The following is a 13,856-nucleotide window of genomic DNA, read 5'->3' as shown; positions in this document are numbered from 1 at the left end:
TTGGGAGGCCTAGGCGGACGGATCACCTGAGGTCAGGAGATCAGGAGATCAGCCTGGCCAACATGGTGAAACCTTGTCTCTCCTAAAAATACAAAAATTAGCTGGGTGTGGTGGCGGGCGCCAGTAATCCCAGGTACTAGGGAGGCTGAGGCAAGAGAATCACTTGAACCTTGGAGGCAGAGGTTGCAGTGAGCCGAGATCATACCACTGTACTCCAGTCTGAGTGACAGAGTGAGATTCCATCTCAAAAAAAAGACATGAGAAGAATTGTCTCATTGTTATCGACCTGACTCTGCCTGCTGGGCTCAGAAGCAGGACATACTGGAATCTTGAACACAGGCCATGATAATGCTACCCTCTTAATCTTATTAGGGAATAATTTGCCTTGTGACTTTCCATGTAAATCTTTTCCTTCTTTTTTTTCAGAGACAGAGTCTTGCTCTTTCGCCCAGGTTTGAGTGCAGTGGTGTGATCTCAGCTCACTGTAATCTCCACCTCCCAGGTTCGAGCTACTCTCATGGCTCAGCTTCCTGAGTAGCTGGGACTACAGATGCACACCACCACTCCTGGCTAATTTTTTGTATTTTTATTAGAGACGGGGTTCCACCATGCTGGCCAGGCTAGTCTCAAACTCCTGACCTCAAGTGATCCAGCCGCCTTGGCCTCCAAAAGTGCTGGAATTACAGGCATGAGCCACTGTGACCAGCCTCTGTGTAAATCTATACAATCTATTCCTCAGCTCCTTTCCAGAATTTCCTGGAAGACATGTAAAACACGTATGTGAGTGTGCACATATGGATTAAATCATAAATCACTTCCAGGAAGGAAAGCAAGTTTGGTTATCTTTAAACAATTTCTGTGGGGTTTTTTTTTGTACTTTGGTTATGCTTTCAAAAACGATATTCCAGATTCCTTCCCTCTTTTCCATCCTCAGATTCCTTTGCCTAACATCTTCCCTAAGGACTAACGTCTACCCATTCAAATGAGATTACAATACTCTCCTCTCCTACTTTAACTTTCTTTTTCTTTCTTGAGACAGAACCTCACTCCATTGTCCAGGCTGTAGTGCAGTGGCGCAGTCGCAGCTCACTGCCACCTCTGCCTCTCCGGTTCAAGCTATTCTTGTCCCGCAGCCTCCCGAGTAGTTGGGATTACAGGCACGCGCCACCACACCTGGCTAATTTTTGCATTTTTAGGAGAAATGGGGTTTCGCCATGTTGGCCAGGCTGGTCTCAAACTCCTGGCCTCCCAAAGTGCTGGGATTACAGGGGTGAGGCACCGCGCCCAGCCTACTTTAACATTCATTCACTCTAATATACAACCCCTCTCTCCAACCTGAGGAAAACGCACCACTGAGGTTCATTTTTCAGAAAATAAACAGAGGAAGTATGACATAAAAGGAACTTGGGGCGGGGGTGGGGCGGGGGTGTCGTTTTCCTTCAACCCCATCGCTCTAATTGCTTTTAAACTCCCGGACTCTTTCAAAATGCCTTCCTAACATTTCTCTCCAGGCTCCTTTTGCTTCTCTCCGATTCTCTTGTCATTACAGATGAAGGCTTCATTACAGATGAAGGATATACTGTATTCCATGTTTATTATACTAGCCTGTTCGAAGAGCTCTACTTTTTAATGTAATCTTCATCCCTTAGGCAGCAGCTCTAGCCCATTTCCTCTCATTCAAGTAAGAACAATACCCGTCCCTATCTCCCTGCGCCCCATCCTGTGCTCTCTTTGTATTTGTCCCTTAGATTCAAACAGGATCTACCCCCGCTGCAGCCCTTCAAGAAGAGGTATGATTGCTACCACTTTTCCCCACAAAGTGACGAAAAGAAACAGCGACGGAGGCGCAACCGAACCCAGGAATCTGTGTCTTTACTGGTCCATTCCCGGCCCACCCCCATTAACCGGCTCGAGCCACTCCCAGGACGAAGTCAAGGCCTCGGAAGACGACTACAACTCCCAGCAGGTCGAGCTGCTCCGCCCGCGCCGATTCTCCATTGGCCTTCCGGGGGTGGGGATTAGATGGGAGGTGGCCGTGGGGCTGCGACAGGGATTTGTCCCCTCTTCGGCTTCCGTAGAGGAAGTCCCGCGGACCTTCATTTGGGGTTTTGGTTCCCCCCCCTTCCCCTTCCCTGGGGTCCGGGGGTGACATTGCACCGCGCCCCTCGTGGGGTCGCGTTGCCACCCCACGCGGACTCCCCAGCTGGCACGCCTCTCCCATTTGCCTGTCCTGGTCAGGCCCCCACCCCCCTCCCACCTGCCCAGCCATGGGGGCTGCGGTGTTTTTCGGCTGCACTTTCGTCGCGTTCGGCCCGGCCTTCGCGCTTTTCTTGATCACTGTGGCTGGGGATCCACTTCGCGTTATCATCCTGGTCGCAGGGTGAGTAGGGGGTCCGGGAGACGCGGAAGAGCGTCGAAGAGAGAGGTGCGGAAAGGGCTGGAGGAACTGGGGCGAGCCTGGGAGTCTGAATTGGGGACAATAAATCGGAGGTGAAGTTTGGGCGGAGGTGAAGGGTTGGGTCTGGGAGATTTGCCTTTTCCCGCAGTTGGTTTCCACCTTCCAAGGATCTCACAGATTCTTCCTATATTCCTCCCAGCGACGTCAGAGAAGGCCCAAGGCCGAGACTCGTGAAGGGGCTGTGCTGACCTAGGCTGGCCGAGTCAGGTGCCTTAGGGGAGGATCCAGGAATGGATACCTCGCCCTTCTGTGCTCGCACACTCTGGCTCTCATCGCTCTGAAGACTCTTTAATTAGATTTCTCCCCTTTCCTCTGCGTTCACGTTTCTACAGATGAGTCTCTTGGTGGAAACAGTTACCCTACCTGGTCCATGTCTCCCTAACCATCCGGAAGGCTAACTTCCACCCTTCAAGCACCTTGGCTGGTTTGCCTCCTTGATTTCTCTGGCAACCCTTACCATTGCTTGTCTCACTGTCCCTGTCTTTTCTCAGGGCATTTTTCTGGCTGGTCTCCCTGCTCCTGGCCTCTGTGGTCTGGTTCATCTTGGTCCATGTGACCGACCGGTCAGATGCCCGGCTCCAATACGGCCTCCTGATTTTTGGTGCTGCTGTCTCTGTCCTTCTACAGGAGGTGTTCCGCTTTGCCTACTACAAGCTGCTTAAGTAAGATGATGGAGTGGTCTGGAGGGGAGAGGGGCAGAGAACTGCACTGTGGGAAGTGGGGCAGCCCCTGGGTGCTGGTTTGGAAGAGGAGGCACTAAGGGAGGACATTAGAGGGAAAGGAGCATCCCTGCCCTCCCTCATGTTTCCCCTACCCCACCTCACCCCAGGAAGGCAGATGAGGGGTTAGCATCGCTGAGTGAGGACGGAAGATCACCCATCTCCATCCGCCAGATGGCCTATGGTGAGCCAAGGGAGAGGGACTGGAGGAGGGAGTTGGACAGCCCCCTCCTCTAGGGAAGTCTCTACCCACATGTTCTACGTGGCTTCTTATTTTCCTTCATCCATCACTTCCAAAGAAGTTGGTCTGGAGGGAGAGTAGGCATGAAAGAATTGTAACCGGGAATGGGGAGGCATCAGTGGTGAACAGGCGATAGTGTGATCTCTGACATTGATGAGATCCTCCCTTCCCCCAGTTTCTGGTCTCTCCTTCGGTATCATCAGTGGTGTCTTCTCTGTTATCAATATTTTGGCTGATGCACTTGGGCCAGGTGTGGTTGGGATCCATGGAGACTCACCCTATTACTTCCTGACTTCAGGTAAGATCCAGCTTCTATCTAGCCTTCACCCCCCATCCATCCTTGTCCCTGATCTGATTTATTGGCCTTCCCTGGGAGACTTCTTTGGCTCAACATCTCAGGAGGCTGGGAGAAGATCAGGGATGTATCTCCTCCCCGTCTCCCTCCCTGCAGCCTTTCTGACAGCAGCCATTATCCTGCTCCATACCTTTTGGGGAGTTGTGTTCTTTGATGCCTGTGAGAGGAGACGGTACTGGGCTTTGGGCCTGGTGGTTGGGAGTCACCTACTGACATCGGGACTGGTGAGTTGGAGACGGGCTTAAGTTAGGGAGAAAAGCATTGAATGGTGAGTGGGATGTCGGAGAAAGGGTATCCTCACTTCTAAACATTTTTAACTTACCTGGGAGGAGGCGGAAAGGTGAGTCTTTTGAGGTCTCTCACCTCAGCATCAGTTCTAGCACCTGCTCTGGGGAGGAGGTTGAATGCATTAGTCAAACTGTAATGCAGAGGGCCTGAGGTGATCAGGAGCGGCAGAAACCTTTGAGTTTCTGAGGAGCTGAAAATCAAAAGTCCCCTTAACCACAAGATGTTGGTGCTCTGAAGGGAAAGACTGGGGAATTTGAGAGAGATGTCTGGGAGTCAAAGGTACAGAGAGAATATGGGGATTAGGTCAGGGGAGAATCTAATCTCTTTCCTACTCTTACCCTCCTTCCTAGACATTCCTGAACCCCTGGTATGAGGCCAGCCTGCTGCCAATCTATGCAGTCACTGTTTCCATGGGGCTCTGGGCCTTCATCACAGCTGGAGGGTCCCTCCGAAGTATTCAGCGCAGCCTCTTGTGTAAGGACTGACTACCTGGACTGATCGCCTGACAGATCCCACCTGCCTGTCCACTGCCCATGACTGAGCCCAGCCCCAGCCCGGGTCCATTGCCCACGTTCTCTGTCTCCTTCTCGTCGGTCTACCCCACCACCTCCAGGGTTTTGCTTTGTCCTTTTGTGACCGTTAGTCTCTCAGCTTTACCAGGAGCAGCCTGGGTTCAGCCAGTCAGTGACTGGTGGGTTTGAATCTGCACTTATCCCCACCACCTGGGGACCCCCTTGTTGTCCAGGACTCCCCCTGTGTCAGTGCTCTGCTCTCACCCTGCCCAAGACTCACCTCCCTTCCCCTCTGCAGGCCGACGGCAGGAGGACAGTCGGGTGATGGTGTATTCTGCCCTGCGCATCCCACCCGAGGACTGAGGGAACCTAGGGGGGACCCCTGGGCCTGGGGTGCCCTCCTGATGTCCTCGCCCTGTATTTCTCCATCTCCAGTTCTGGACAGTGCAGGTTGCCAAGAAAAGGGACCTAGTTTAGCCATTGCCCTGGAGATGAAATTAATGGAGGCTCAAGGGTAGATGAGCTCTGAGTTTCTCAGTACTCCCTCCCCAGACTGGACATCTTGGTCTTTTTCTCAGGCCTGAGGGGAACCATTTTTGGTGTGATCAAATACCCTAAACTGCCTTTTTTTCTTTTTTGAGGTGGGGGAAGGGAGGAGGTATGTTGGAACTCTTCTAACCTCCTTGAGCTAAATTTTCTCTCCTCGAGTTGCTCCTTATTCCTGGGCTCATTTCTGTACCTTTCTCCTTGGTCCCAGACCTTGAGGGAAAGGAAGGAAGTGCATGTTTGGGAACTGGCATTACTGGAACTAATGGTTTTAACCTCCTTAACCACCAGCATCCCTCCTCTCCCCAAGGTGAAGTGGAGGGTGCTGTGGTGAGCTGACCGCTCCAGAGCTGCAGTGCCACTGGAGGAGTCAGAATACCATAACATCGTAGGGAAGGAGGGCAGATTTTTTTGTAGTTTTTAATTGGGGTGTGGGAGGCATGGGGAGGTTTTCTATAAACTGTATCATTTTCTGCTGAGGGTGGAGTGTCCCATCCTTTTAATCAAGGTGATTGTGATTTTTGACTAATAAAAAAGAATTTGTAATTGTGGGGGAACTTGGCTTTTAAGGGAGGGGATAGCATGTTAATTGAGATTTCTGCCCTCTCAGATCTCTTGTCCAGCCACTTTCCTAACCTGTCAACCACTGATCTCCAAGCATAGCCTTGGTGCAAGGGCAGAAATCTGGGCTAGTGGTTTAACATGTCTGAAACTTTGGGTTAAGTGTTTTCCCAGAAGCTAATCTTTCCGTCCAGGGGTGGGATAAAAGGAGTTAATCACCCATGCTTCTTTTCCCCATCCTTTGCCCATCTTTACCACCTGAGGGATTCAGGAACTTGCCCACCCTCAAGAGCCTCAAAGGATAGGCCAGAATTAAAGTCAGAAACTTTAATTTCCAAATATATTGATCAAAAATATACAACTTCAGCAGCAACTCTTTATCCTAAGGAGAGATCCTGCAGTATATCTAGGGAAAGGGCCATAAAAGTGAGGGGGTAGCGGACTTTGGGATATATCCCTGCAACTAAACAGAGTTTGTTCTCTGCATTAACAACACAGGGATTTCCTCATTTCCTACATGTTTGGAGAGGCTGAAGGCTCTGCAGTTCTTCCTCGAATGACAGCCTGGGTCCATTCCTCTCTGTAGGAGATGTCCAGGGGAAGGAGGACGTCTGCCTACTACTTCTACAGTGTTTCTGGCCAGACCCTACACTCCGTTTTAGAGACTTCCCGATAGGCATTAGGGGAAGTCATCCACATCCACGGTATCTGAGAGGGAATTTATGCCTCAGTCGTGGCTCGTGCTGAGGTGAAGACCACAGTCTTTCGGTTTTCCAGCCTCTTCTTCCTGGAAAGGGGAATGGCTCGTGAGAATGACTGCTATCTAAGTGAAGCAGATTAGAGGTGGAATAGGAGAATGATTTTTAATAGAAAAGAGGGCTGGGCGAGGTGTTTCACGCCTGTAATCCCAGCGCTTTGGGAGGCTGAGGCAGGCGAATCACTTGAGGTCAGGAGTTGGAGACCAGCCTGGGCAACATAGTGAAAACCCGTCTCTGCTAAAAATACAAAAATTAGCCGAGCATGGTGGCACATGCCAGTAGTCCCAGCTACTCAGGAGGCTAAGGTGGGAGGACCACTTGAGTCCAGTAGGTGGAGGTTGCAGTGAGCTGTGATAAAGCCATGCACTCCAGCCTGGACAACACTGAGAACCTGTCTCAAAAATTGGGTGACTCACGCCTGTGATCCCAGTACTTGGGGAGGCCGAGGCAGGCGGATCACCTGAGGTCAGGAGTTTGAGACCACCCTGGCCAATATGGTGAAACCTTGTCTCTACTAAAAATACAAAAATGAGCTGGGTGTGATGGTGCGTGCCTTTAGTCCCAGCTACTCAAGAGGCTGAGGCAGGAGAACTGCTTGAACCCAGGAGGCAGAGGTTGCAGTGAGCTGAGATTGCACACCACTGCACTCCAGACTGGGTAACAGAGCAAGACTCCATCTCCCAAAAAAAGGAAGAAAGAAAGGACTGGAGGAATGGAAAGTAGGACCTCACCGAATCTTTCTAGCAATGAAATAAACAGCCAGGAGAAGGCAGAGACAGCCAACCAAGATTCCTACACCTAGACTCAGCATTTCACCTGGGGGAGATAAAGGTAAAAGGTGTCAGCCTAGGACTAACAGAGATTCTGACCCTTTCCCCCACTCGGTGAGGATGCCTCCCCTCCCCCCAATATCTTATAAGGCTGCCTTACCTGTGGTATACAAGGATCCCGCTGTAAGAGAAGAAAGTGGGTCAGTGGGACTTCAGATCCCCATCCCAGCTGGGAGCAGCACTCTCTGCTGCTATGCCTGGGAGAATCACCCAGGCACCCTGGGGTGGGGGTTGGTTCCCAGTCCAAGCAAGTCCCGGAAACCCCTCTCCTATTAGCCTTTTCTTCCCATTGGCTCCCTAGTTCCTGCCATTGTGTTCCCCTCAGTTTCCCATCTCTTCGGAGCCGTGCAGAATCACCTTGGCTGAAAGAAGCAAAGACCATGCGCTGATTGAGAGGCTGAGGGGCTCGGTAGTTCTGTACCAGAAGCTTAGAGGGCTCCTCTTCCGTGGAGAACAATGTCCCCTGAAGCTTTTCCAGCTGAGGAGCAGAAGCGTGGGAGAGGTGTCACTTTGGGGAGTGGGAAGGGGTCTGAAGTTACAACTGTGTCTCGCTTCACCTCATTTCTCTACCACTTACCTGTTCCATTGAAATTTGGGACCTTCTATAGAAGACTGTCCAGAGCACACTCTGGTAGCAAGGGGGAGTTGTGAGCGAGCCATTGTAGCGGAAGTACTGCCCCAGCTGTGGGGGGAGCAGCTCTCTTAGGTTGAAGGGAGGCACCGAGGTCTTCTGATCTGGGGAGAACAGACTGGGACTCATCTTCCTTGTAGTGTGTCCTAGCTTACCTAGATAGGGCTCCCAGATGCAGAATTCCTTGGCTGTAAGTAATTCCCTCATCCCAAGGCTTTTTAGGATATTTTTTGAAAGTTTTTTGAAAGTCTAATCTTACTTCCTGCTATAGGTTTTTAAGGCTCACCTTTATGACTGATTTCATGCAAGTGACTCAGAATGTGTTCATAAGCTATATTCTTAGTCTCACCCACCTGGAAGAGGAGGAAAGGGAGAGAGTTTGGAATGAGTCCATGTTTGGAATAAGAAATTTATGTACAGAATAAATGGTCAGGGTGGGCTGCTGCCTGCCATAGGAGGGAGGCCAGCAACAGAAATAGGTGTGAGGGTTGCAGAGGAAGTGGAGAGAAACCTGGAAGGGACTGGGGGCTACTGACCTCAATTAGGATGCCCAGGACAGCCAGGCCCTGAGGCCTCTGAGCAGCCTCACTCAAGCTGTCATAGGAATCAGAGTCATAATGTACAATGTGGAGCTGAAGGAATCAAGAGGGAATTGAATCATGGGATGTCCCCACCCCCTTCAAGGCCTTGATACTAGCTGCCACCGTTCCCCTGCTGTCCCCGGCAGGCACTAAGTCTGTCCCTCAAAGATTGGCCTTATCCCCCCAGCATGACTTTTCCTAAGGTCCAGATCCTTTCCCCAGGACCAACCATCCCTGTTACTTTGAGTCCCAGCTCTTTGTTCCCTGGTACCTCTGCAACTGTGGCTTCACTGTTGATCTGGTGTTCTGACCCCCCTGGGGATCCTTTCTGACCCCAGTGCAGGTGGAGCTGGGCAGCTACGTATTTTCGGGGAAGTCCACCCAGATACAGGGTAGAGGGCAGAGAGAGTTGCACTGTGAGGAAAAGAGCAAACTAGGATTGGTGGAGGAATGTGGATACATTCCCACTCCTGGGTTGCTACCACTTCTTGGGAGACTTGGCCCTCTTCCAGTTTTCTCCCCCAGTAGCACCCAGTTCCTCCCACAGGCCAGTGCTTTTCTAGCATATCTTCCTTTTTCTTGGTTCAAGTCAGTGCAATGATACTAACCTACCTATTGAGCTTGATTGTAAACATTTTGATTCCCGCCTTGGCTACAGGATCCTGATCCCTATTCTCATATCTCCAAATTCATGGACAAAGGTTTTTGAGAATTTGCAGGTTAGGAGAATGCTGCTTTCCTCTGAGTCCTGAGCTTATTTGTTTGTTTATTTATGTCAGATGGGTAATGTGCCGACATCATAACAAGGTTCGAGGGTGGCACATCTTACGCATGCTCATGAACACCCCATCATCACGCTCATGAACTACAAAAGGATCTGACTCTTAAGATCTGAGCTGGAGCCTACAACTCCTTGGAGCCTGTGCTTTTACCTGTGTGGCCATTGTTGTGCAGGTCCAAAGGCTCGGTGCCAGGCTGGTCATATCCGTGGGGCTGCAGAGCAGGCAACTCAGGGTCAAATGTCACACTGTCTGTCTGAATATCGATAGGCGACTGGGCATTGTTTCCACACTCAGGGTAAGAGGCTGACCAATGGTCCTGACCGTGTGGGCCTGGTGGGGGTTACCAAAGACATTGGTCCTGTCCTCCAGCTGTAGCCACCCTTCAGCACCCCCCCGTCTTTGACCCTTCCCCTAACCAAGCCATACATCTGGGTGGAGGTAGAAATGGACTTCCCTCCACTCAGGTTAAGACCCCAGTTGTACAGGGATGGGTGAGGTAGGAGTCCCGTTGAATCTCACGCTGCAGTTCCCCTTCCCTATCCAGAGGCAGTGATGATTCCCCAACTATCCTGATGAATGGGGAGTGGTAGCTCTTTTACTTACCTGTATTTTGAGGACAAGAAAGCTGAATGGGGGGAGAGAGGATGCATAGAAAACCTGAATGCCCTGAGAGATGGGATTAGAGAGTAGGAGTAGAAAAATGGGAGAAATAAAATGATCCTAGGTAGGCCAGGCACAGTGGCTCATGTCTGTAAGCCCAGCACTTTGGGAGGCCGAGGCAGGTGGATCGCTTGAGGTCAGGAGTTTGAGACCAGCCTGGCCAACATGGTGAAACCCTGTCTGTACTAAAAATACAAAAATTAGCCAAACATGGTGGCGGGCACTTGTAATTCCAGCTACTCGAGAGGCTGAGGCAGGAGAATAACTTAAACCCGGGAGGTGGAGTTTGCAGTGAGCCCAGATTGCACCACTGCACTCCAGCCTGGGCAACACAGCAAGACTCTGTCTCAAAAAAAAAAAAAAAAAAAAAAGATCTTAGAGAGATAGGGTCTCCTGGAGGCCCCCTATCAAGTGGCCGTGGGATTCAGATATCTTGACTTTTCATCATTCATTTCTTGCTCTCACACTGACCGTTTATCACGGACTCTGGAGTTCACTTAAGTCATTAATCAGTAGTTCATAGGAACTGAGTTCCACCTCCCCCAGGGTCACAAACTATCCTGCCAGCCTCTTCCTTACCCCTGATCTCCAACTGTGTCCCAATTTCAGAGGCAGGTTAGGGGTAGGATGGATTAGGATAGACAGAGCCAGAAGGAGACCTGGCAGCTAAGCTCAGAGTTCCCACCCAGCTTCCTTTCCACCCCAGCTCCCTCCCTCCTACATGATTTACTGAGGACTTAACTAGCTTTTCTGCCAAATCAGGAGATGTAGGATTTGATGATTAGAGCAGGATCTAGGAGCCATATATGCGAAACTCAAGGCAGGAGGAGATCCAGAAGGGAGGAGCTAGGGTGAGAAGCTAAAGGAAGTCTCCTCCCACCCGCACAGTGTGTCTTCTTGCCAGGTGAGGTCCCAGTGTGAAGGGGTTGTCGGGAGGCCGCAAGATCTGCTCACCCTCATATGTCCAGTGTTGACCTGCAAGGCAGAATAGTTTGGGTTACAGCCAGCGCAGCCTGAGGCGGAGCCTTGTCCTCCACGCTGCCCTCCCTCCAGCATTCTGTACTGCTCCACCTCCCTCTCTGCTGTCTCTCCTCCCTCTGCTTCAGCACTCTCCAAAGGAAGCCCTGAAACTGGACACCTCTGTGGAAAGGTCGGGGGGGGGGGGGGGCTATTTAAAATCACTAGCCAGTCTGTGCTGGTGCCCGCCGAGTAAAAGGGGAGGAGGAAGGAAAAGAGGTAAAGCCCAGAGACTAAAATTAACCTGGATCCAAATGTACGATTGGCCCAACCCTTACTTTTCTCTAACCTGTGCCAAGTCAATCTAACACTTAGAAGATTGGGATGGGTGGGGTGAGGGTGTGGGCAGAGGTTTTGAAGGATAGGGACTAGAAAGTGGGGAGGGGAAAGGAGTTCAGAGTGTGTGTTGGGGGGTGCTACTGAGGGGAGAAGGGGGGATTATTCCTTTGCTTTGCAAAATTGCGTGAATAAAGGCACTGAGCTGTAAAATCATATGTAAATTATTCCCTTCTGGTCCCATTAGCTCTAGAGGAAACTCCTCATCACCAGGAGGCTCTGCTCCCTACATTCCGAGATGGTTAGGGAAGGGCAGGAGTCAGGGCAGGGTCTACTGTAGATTGAGGGTGGTGGGTGGGCACAGGCGGCCAGGCTGGCAGGGACAGGATGAAAGTGAAGCATTGTGTGTAGAGACGAGAGCTGCCAGCTGGGTCACATGCCAGGTCTCGTGCAGCCCTGTCTGACTCAAAGGCTGAGGGTCTGCAGGTCCAGCCCCTCCATACAGCCAAACTGCCTCAAGAAGAAAACGAAGGCCTTCATGGTTTATGCTGCAATATTCATACTACTAGAAACTCTGGAGAAAAATCCTAAATTCCTTCCTCTTTCTCTCTCTCTTATTCCCTTAAATTTCTCAAACTTGTGAGTTGTCCTGCTCTTATCCTCGACCTATTCTGCTGGCCCAAGGGAGAGCTGGAGGCAGCCTCTCATTTACCGTCTTTGTAGGACTCCCCAACAACTCGAACTCCCTGGTCTGTAAGGTGCCTGTCCACCTCTGGTCAGAGCCTCAACCACTTATTATGTCTCTTCCTCCTCTTTCTCTATTTTTTTCTTTCTCCTCAGATGAGATTTGTGACTCTCCATTTGGCTGCCCACCTGCCCCCATCCTCTCTGCATTTGCCTTCTGCTCTCTGGACACCCCCTCACCCTGCTCTTTCCACAAACCTCAGTTACACACCTAGTATGTGCTGGATACTGTGCTAGGCACAGGAAACACAAGAATGAGGTCTAGGAGTTCCTGGGGACACTCCTGGAGGCTTCGGCCTGTTCTCCCAAGAATCCCTCCTCATCTCCTGGGAGCTCCTGAAAGTCCTTTGTAAAGCGTCAAACAAATGTTGACTCTTACTGCCACTTTCAGAGGATAACCGGGGAGTTAGTCGCTCCACAGAATGAAGAGGGAATCTTGGCCAAAAGGGGATGAATTGGAGATCAGGGTCTGAGTTGGGCAGGAAGTATTCTTCCCCCTACCCCCATCTATCCTCTTTTCACTCCAGGCCTCTTTGACTCCCTATTTGGAGGAGTTTGTAAATCAAGAAGTCCAGGAGTCCTGCCTGGGATCAGGGCAGTGGGGGAAAGAGCTCTGGAGAAAATCCGTAGCCTGCAAGAAATTCCAGCACTTGCGTATGTACACACCTAGTTCTCCCCGACCTCCAATAACAGCAAGGCTGGAGAGACAAAAGGTAAAGAAGGAAAGTGGTCTCCTCCACACCCCGCTCTTTTTTCCTCATCTCTGAGCCTATTATTCCTGCTTCTAGCCTTCCTTTCACACCTCTCCTCCCTGCATTCGGCACACCTGGCGACATGTGAACATCAGTACAAATCCACACACAGACATTTAGTTGTACCTACCCCCATCTGCAGCCAGGATCCAAATCACCTCCAGCAGGAGGGCGGAGAACAACATAGTGTCCCAGGAAGGGGTGCAGGGGACTGGGAATTTGAGGACTAGAGGACTAGGACAGGCAGAGAGAGAGGGAGAGAGAGAGAGAGCGCTCCTGGCGTGAGTGTATTTATCTCTGCTTCTCTTGCTGTTTCTGTCTCTGTGGGCTTCCAGGGGATTTGGTGTTCAGTAGGGTACCATGGGTTTCTGGATCCCCAGGACAAATCTCTTGCTGCCTCTTTCTCTGCCCTCTCTCTTTATCTCCCTCTGCGGTCTCCACTCCACTAGCTGGCCAGCGACTTTACAACTGCCTCCTGCTTTTAAGGTGGCTCTGGACGGGTGTATGTGGGGAAAGGGGGGCTGTCTGGGCTGCTGGTGAACAGCTCCTTAAATAGCCAATTAGGCATGCAGGATGGCCCCACTCGGAGCTGGAGCGCGGCAAGTTTCACCGGAGCCCTTGCCCTGGCTCAGGAGCCCAGCTAGGGTGAGCTCTTTCTTCCTCTGCTAGTCACAGATGCTGCTTAGACAGGTGTTCCCTGGAGCAGGCGGGGTCAAGGAAGGGGTTTTGGGGTTCAACTCAGCCCCCTCAAGAGGACACTATTTTCATCCCTCCGCCTGGCTTTACCTCTGAGGAGCAGCTCCCTGGGTGGTATGGGGCAGGTGGCGGAGGTACCTGTTCCCAATTCCCTGCAGAATCTGAGCTGCCCTGGAATGGAAAGAGTCCAGAATTAGGAGATATATAACAAGAAGGTATTGGGGACTCAGGGTGCAGGCGAGGGGTGGAGGAAGTCAAGAACTAAAACCTGAGTTGTGTCCTGAGTTCTAAGGAAGAGAAGTAAGGCGAGGAGAACTCATCTGGAGCAATCTCTTCTGTGCCTGTCACCACCCCCTTCCCACGGTGAGGCCTGGGTCCACGTGCCTGTGTGGCCTGGGGTGGGGGGAGCGTTGTTTGCTGGATAAAGCCCATTTGTGTGCCCAGTGGGG

The 13,856-nt window shown here is 51.3% G+C and overlaps 2 protein-coding genes and 1 non-coding gene across 3 annotated transcripts; 1 reads left to right on the top strand and 2 right to left on the bottom strand.

Annotated features, from left to right (window-relative positions):
• The first annotated feature begins 1,781 nt into the window (after positions 1-1,781).
• On the top strand, positions 1,782-5,665 carry APH1A (aph-1 homolog A, gamma-secretase subunit). The gene is made up of 7 exons (XM_023213578.2): positions 1,782-2,380; positions 2,950-3,120; positions 3,288-3,361; positions 3,594-3,716; positions 3,870-3,997; positions 4,412-4,535; positions 4,872-5,665. Exons 1-7 carry the CDS (start codon positions 2,268-2,270, stop codon positions 4,934-4,936), a joined length of 798 nt encoding a protein of 265 aa, XP_023069346.2. The 5' UTR covers positions 1,782-2,267; the 3' UTR covers positions 4,937-5,665.
• Positions 5,666-5,992: 327 nt separating this feature from the next.
• Positions 5,993-13,234, bottom strand: CA14 (carbonic anhydrase 14). The gene is made up of 11 exons (XM_023213579.3): positions 12,842-13,234; positions 10,877-10,897; positions 9,413-9,592; positions 8,752-8,894; positions 8,436-8,531; positions 8,186-8,252; positions 7,846-8,003; positions 7,626-7,746; positions 7,369-7,389; positions 7,170-7,254; positions 5,993-6,467 (listed from the first exon to the last, which is right to left on the bottom strand). Exons 1-11 carry the CDS (start codon positions 12,894-12,896, stop codon positions 6,401-6,403), a joined length of 1,014 nt encoding a protein of 337 aa, XP_023069347.1. The 5' UTR covers positions 12,897-13,234; the 3' UTR covers positions 5,993-6,400.
• LOC111544048 lies at positions 9,254-9,357 on the bottom strand. The gene has a single exon (XR_002732027.1). It is a non-coding gene; the product is annotated as a small nucleolar RNA U13 (small nucleolar RNA).
• Positions 13,235-13,856: the final 622 nt, after the last annotated feature.

Source organism: Piliocolobus tephrosceles, chromosome 1 (genome assembly GCF_002776525.5).
Source record: "Piliocolobus tephrosceles isolate RC106 chromosome 1, ASM277652v3, whole genome shotgun sequence".
NCBI lineage: Eukaryota > Metazoa > Chordata > Mammalia > Primates > Cercopithecidae > Piliocolobus > Piliocolobus tephrosceles.
Note: the sequence above shows the minus strand (reverse complement) of the source record. Positions and strands in the feature narration are given on the sequence as shown.

What these genes read in the sequence shown, in the direction of transcription:
- CA14 (XM_023213579.3), bottom strand. Translation starts at nt 12,896, where the DNA reads ATGTTGTTCTCCGCCCTCCTGCTGGAGGTGATTTGGATCCTGGCTGCA. An exon ending in GCATGAAATCAGTCATAAAG is followed by an intron (nt 8,004 to 8,185) that starts GTGAGCCTTAAA and finishes TGTTCTCCCCAG; the next exon opens with ATCAGAAGACCTCGGTGCCT. An exon ending in CCCAAATTTCAATGGAACAG is followed by an intron (nt 7,747 to 7,845) that starts GTAAGTGGTAGA and finishes TCTGCTCCTCAG; the next exon opens with CTGGAAAAGCTTCAGGGGAC.
- APH1A (XM_023213578.2), top strand. Translation starts at nt 2,268, where the DNA reads ATGGGGGCTGCGGTGTTTTTCGGCTGCACTTTCGTCGCGTTCGGCCCG. An exon ending in GCCTACTACAAGCTGCTTAA is followed by an intron (nt 3,121 to 3,287) that starts GTAAGATGATGG and finishes ACCTCACCCCAG; the next exon opens with GAAGGCAGATGAGGGGTTAG. An exon ending in ACCTACTGACATCGGGACTG is followed by an intron (nt 3,998 to 4,411) that starts GTGAGTTGGAGA and finishes CCTCCTTCCTAG; the next exon opens with ACATTCCTGAACCCCTGGTA.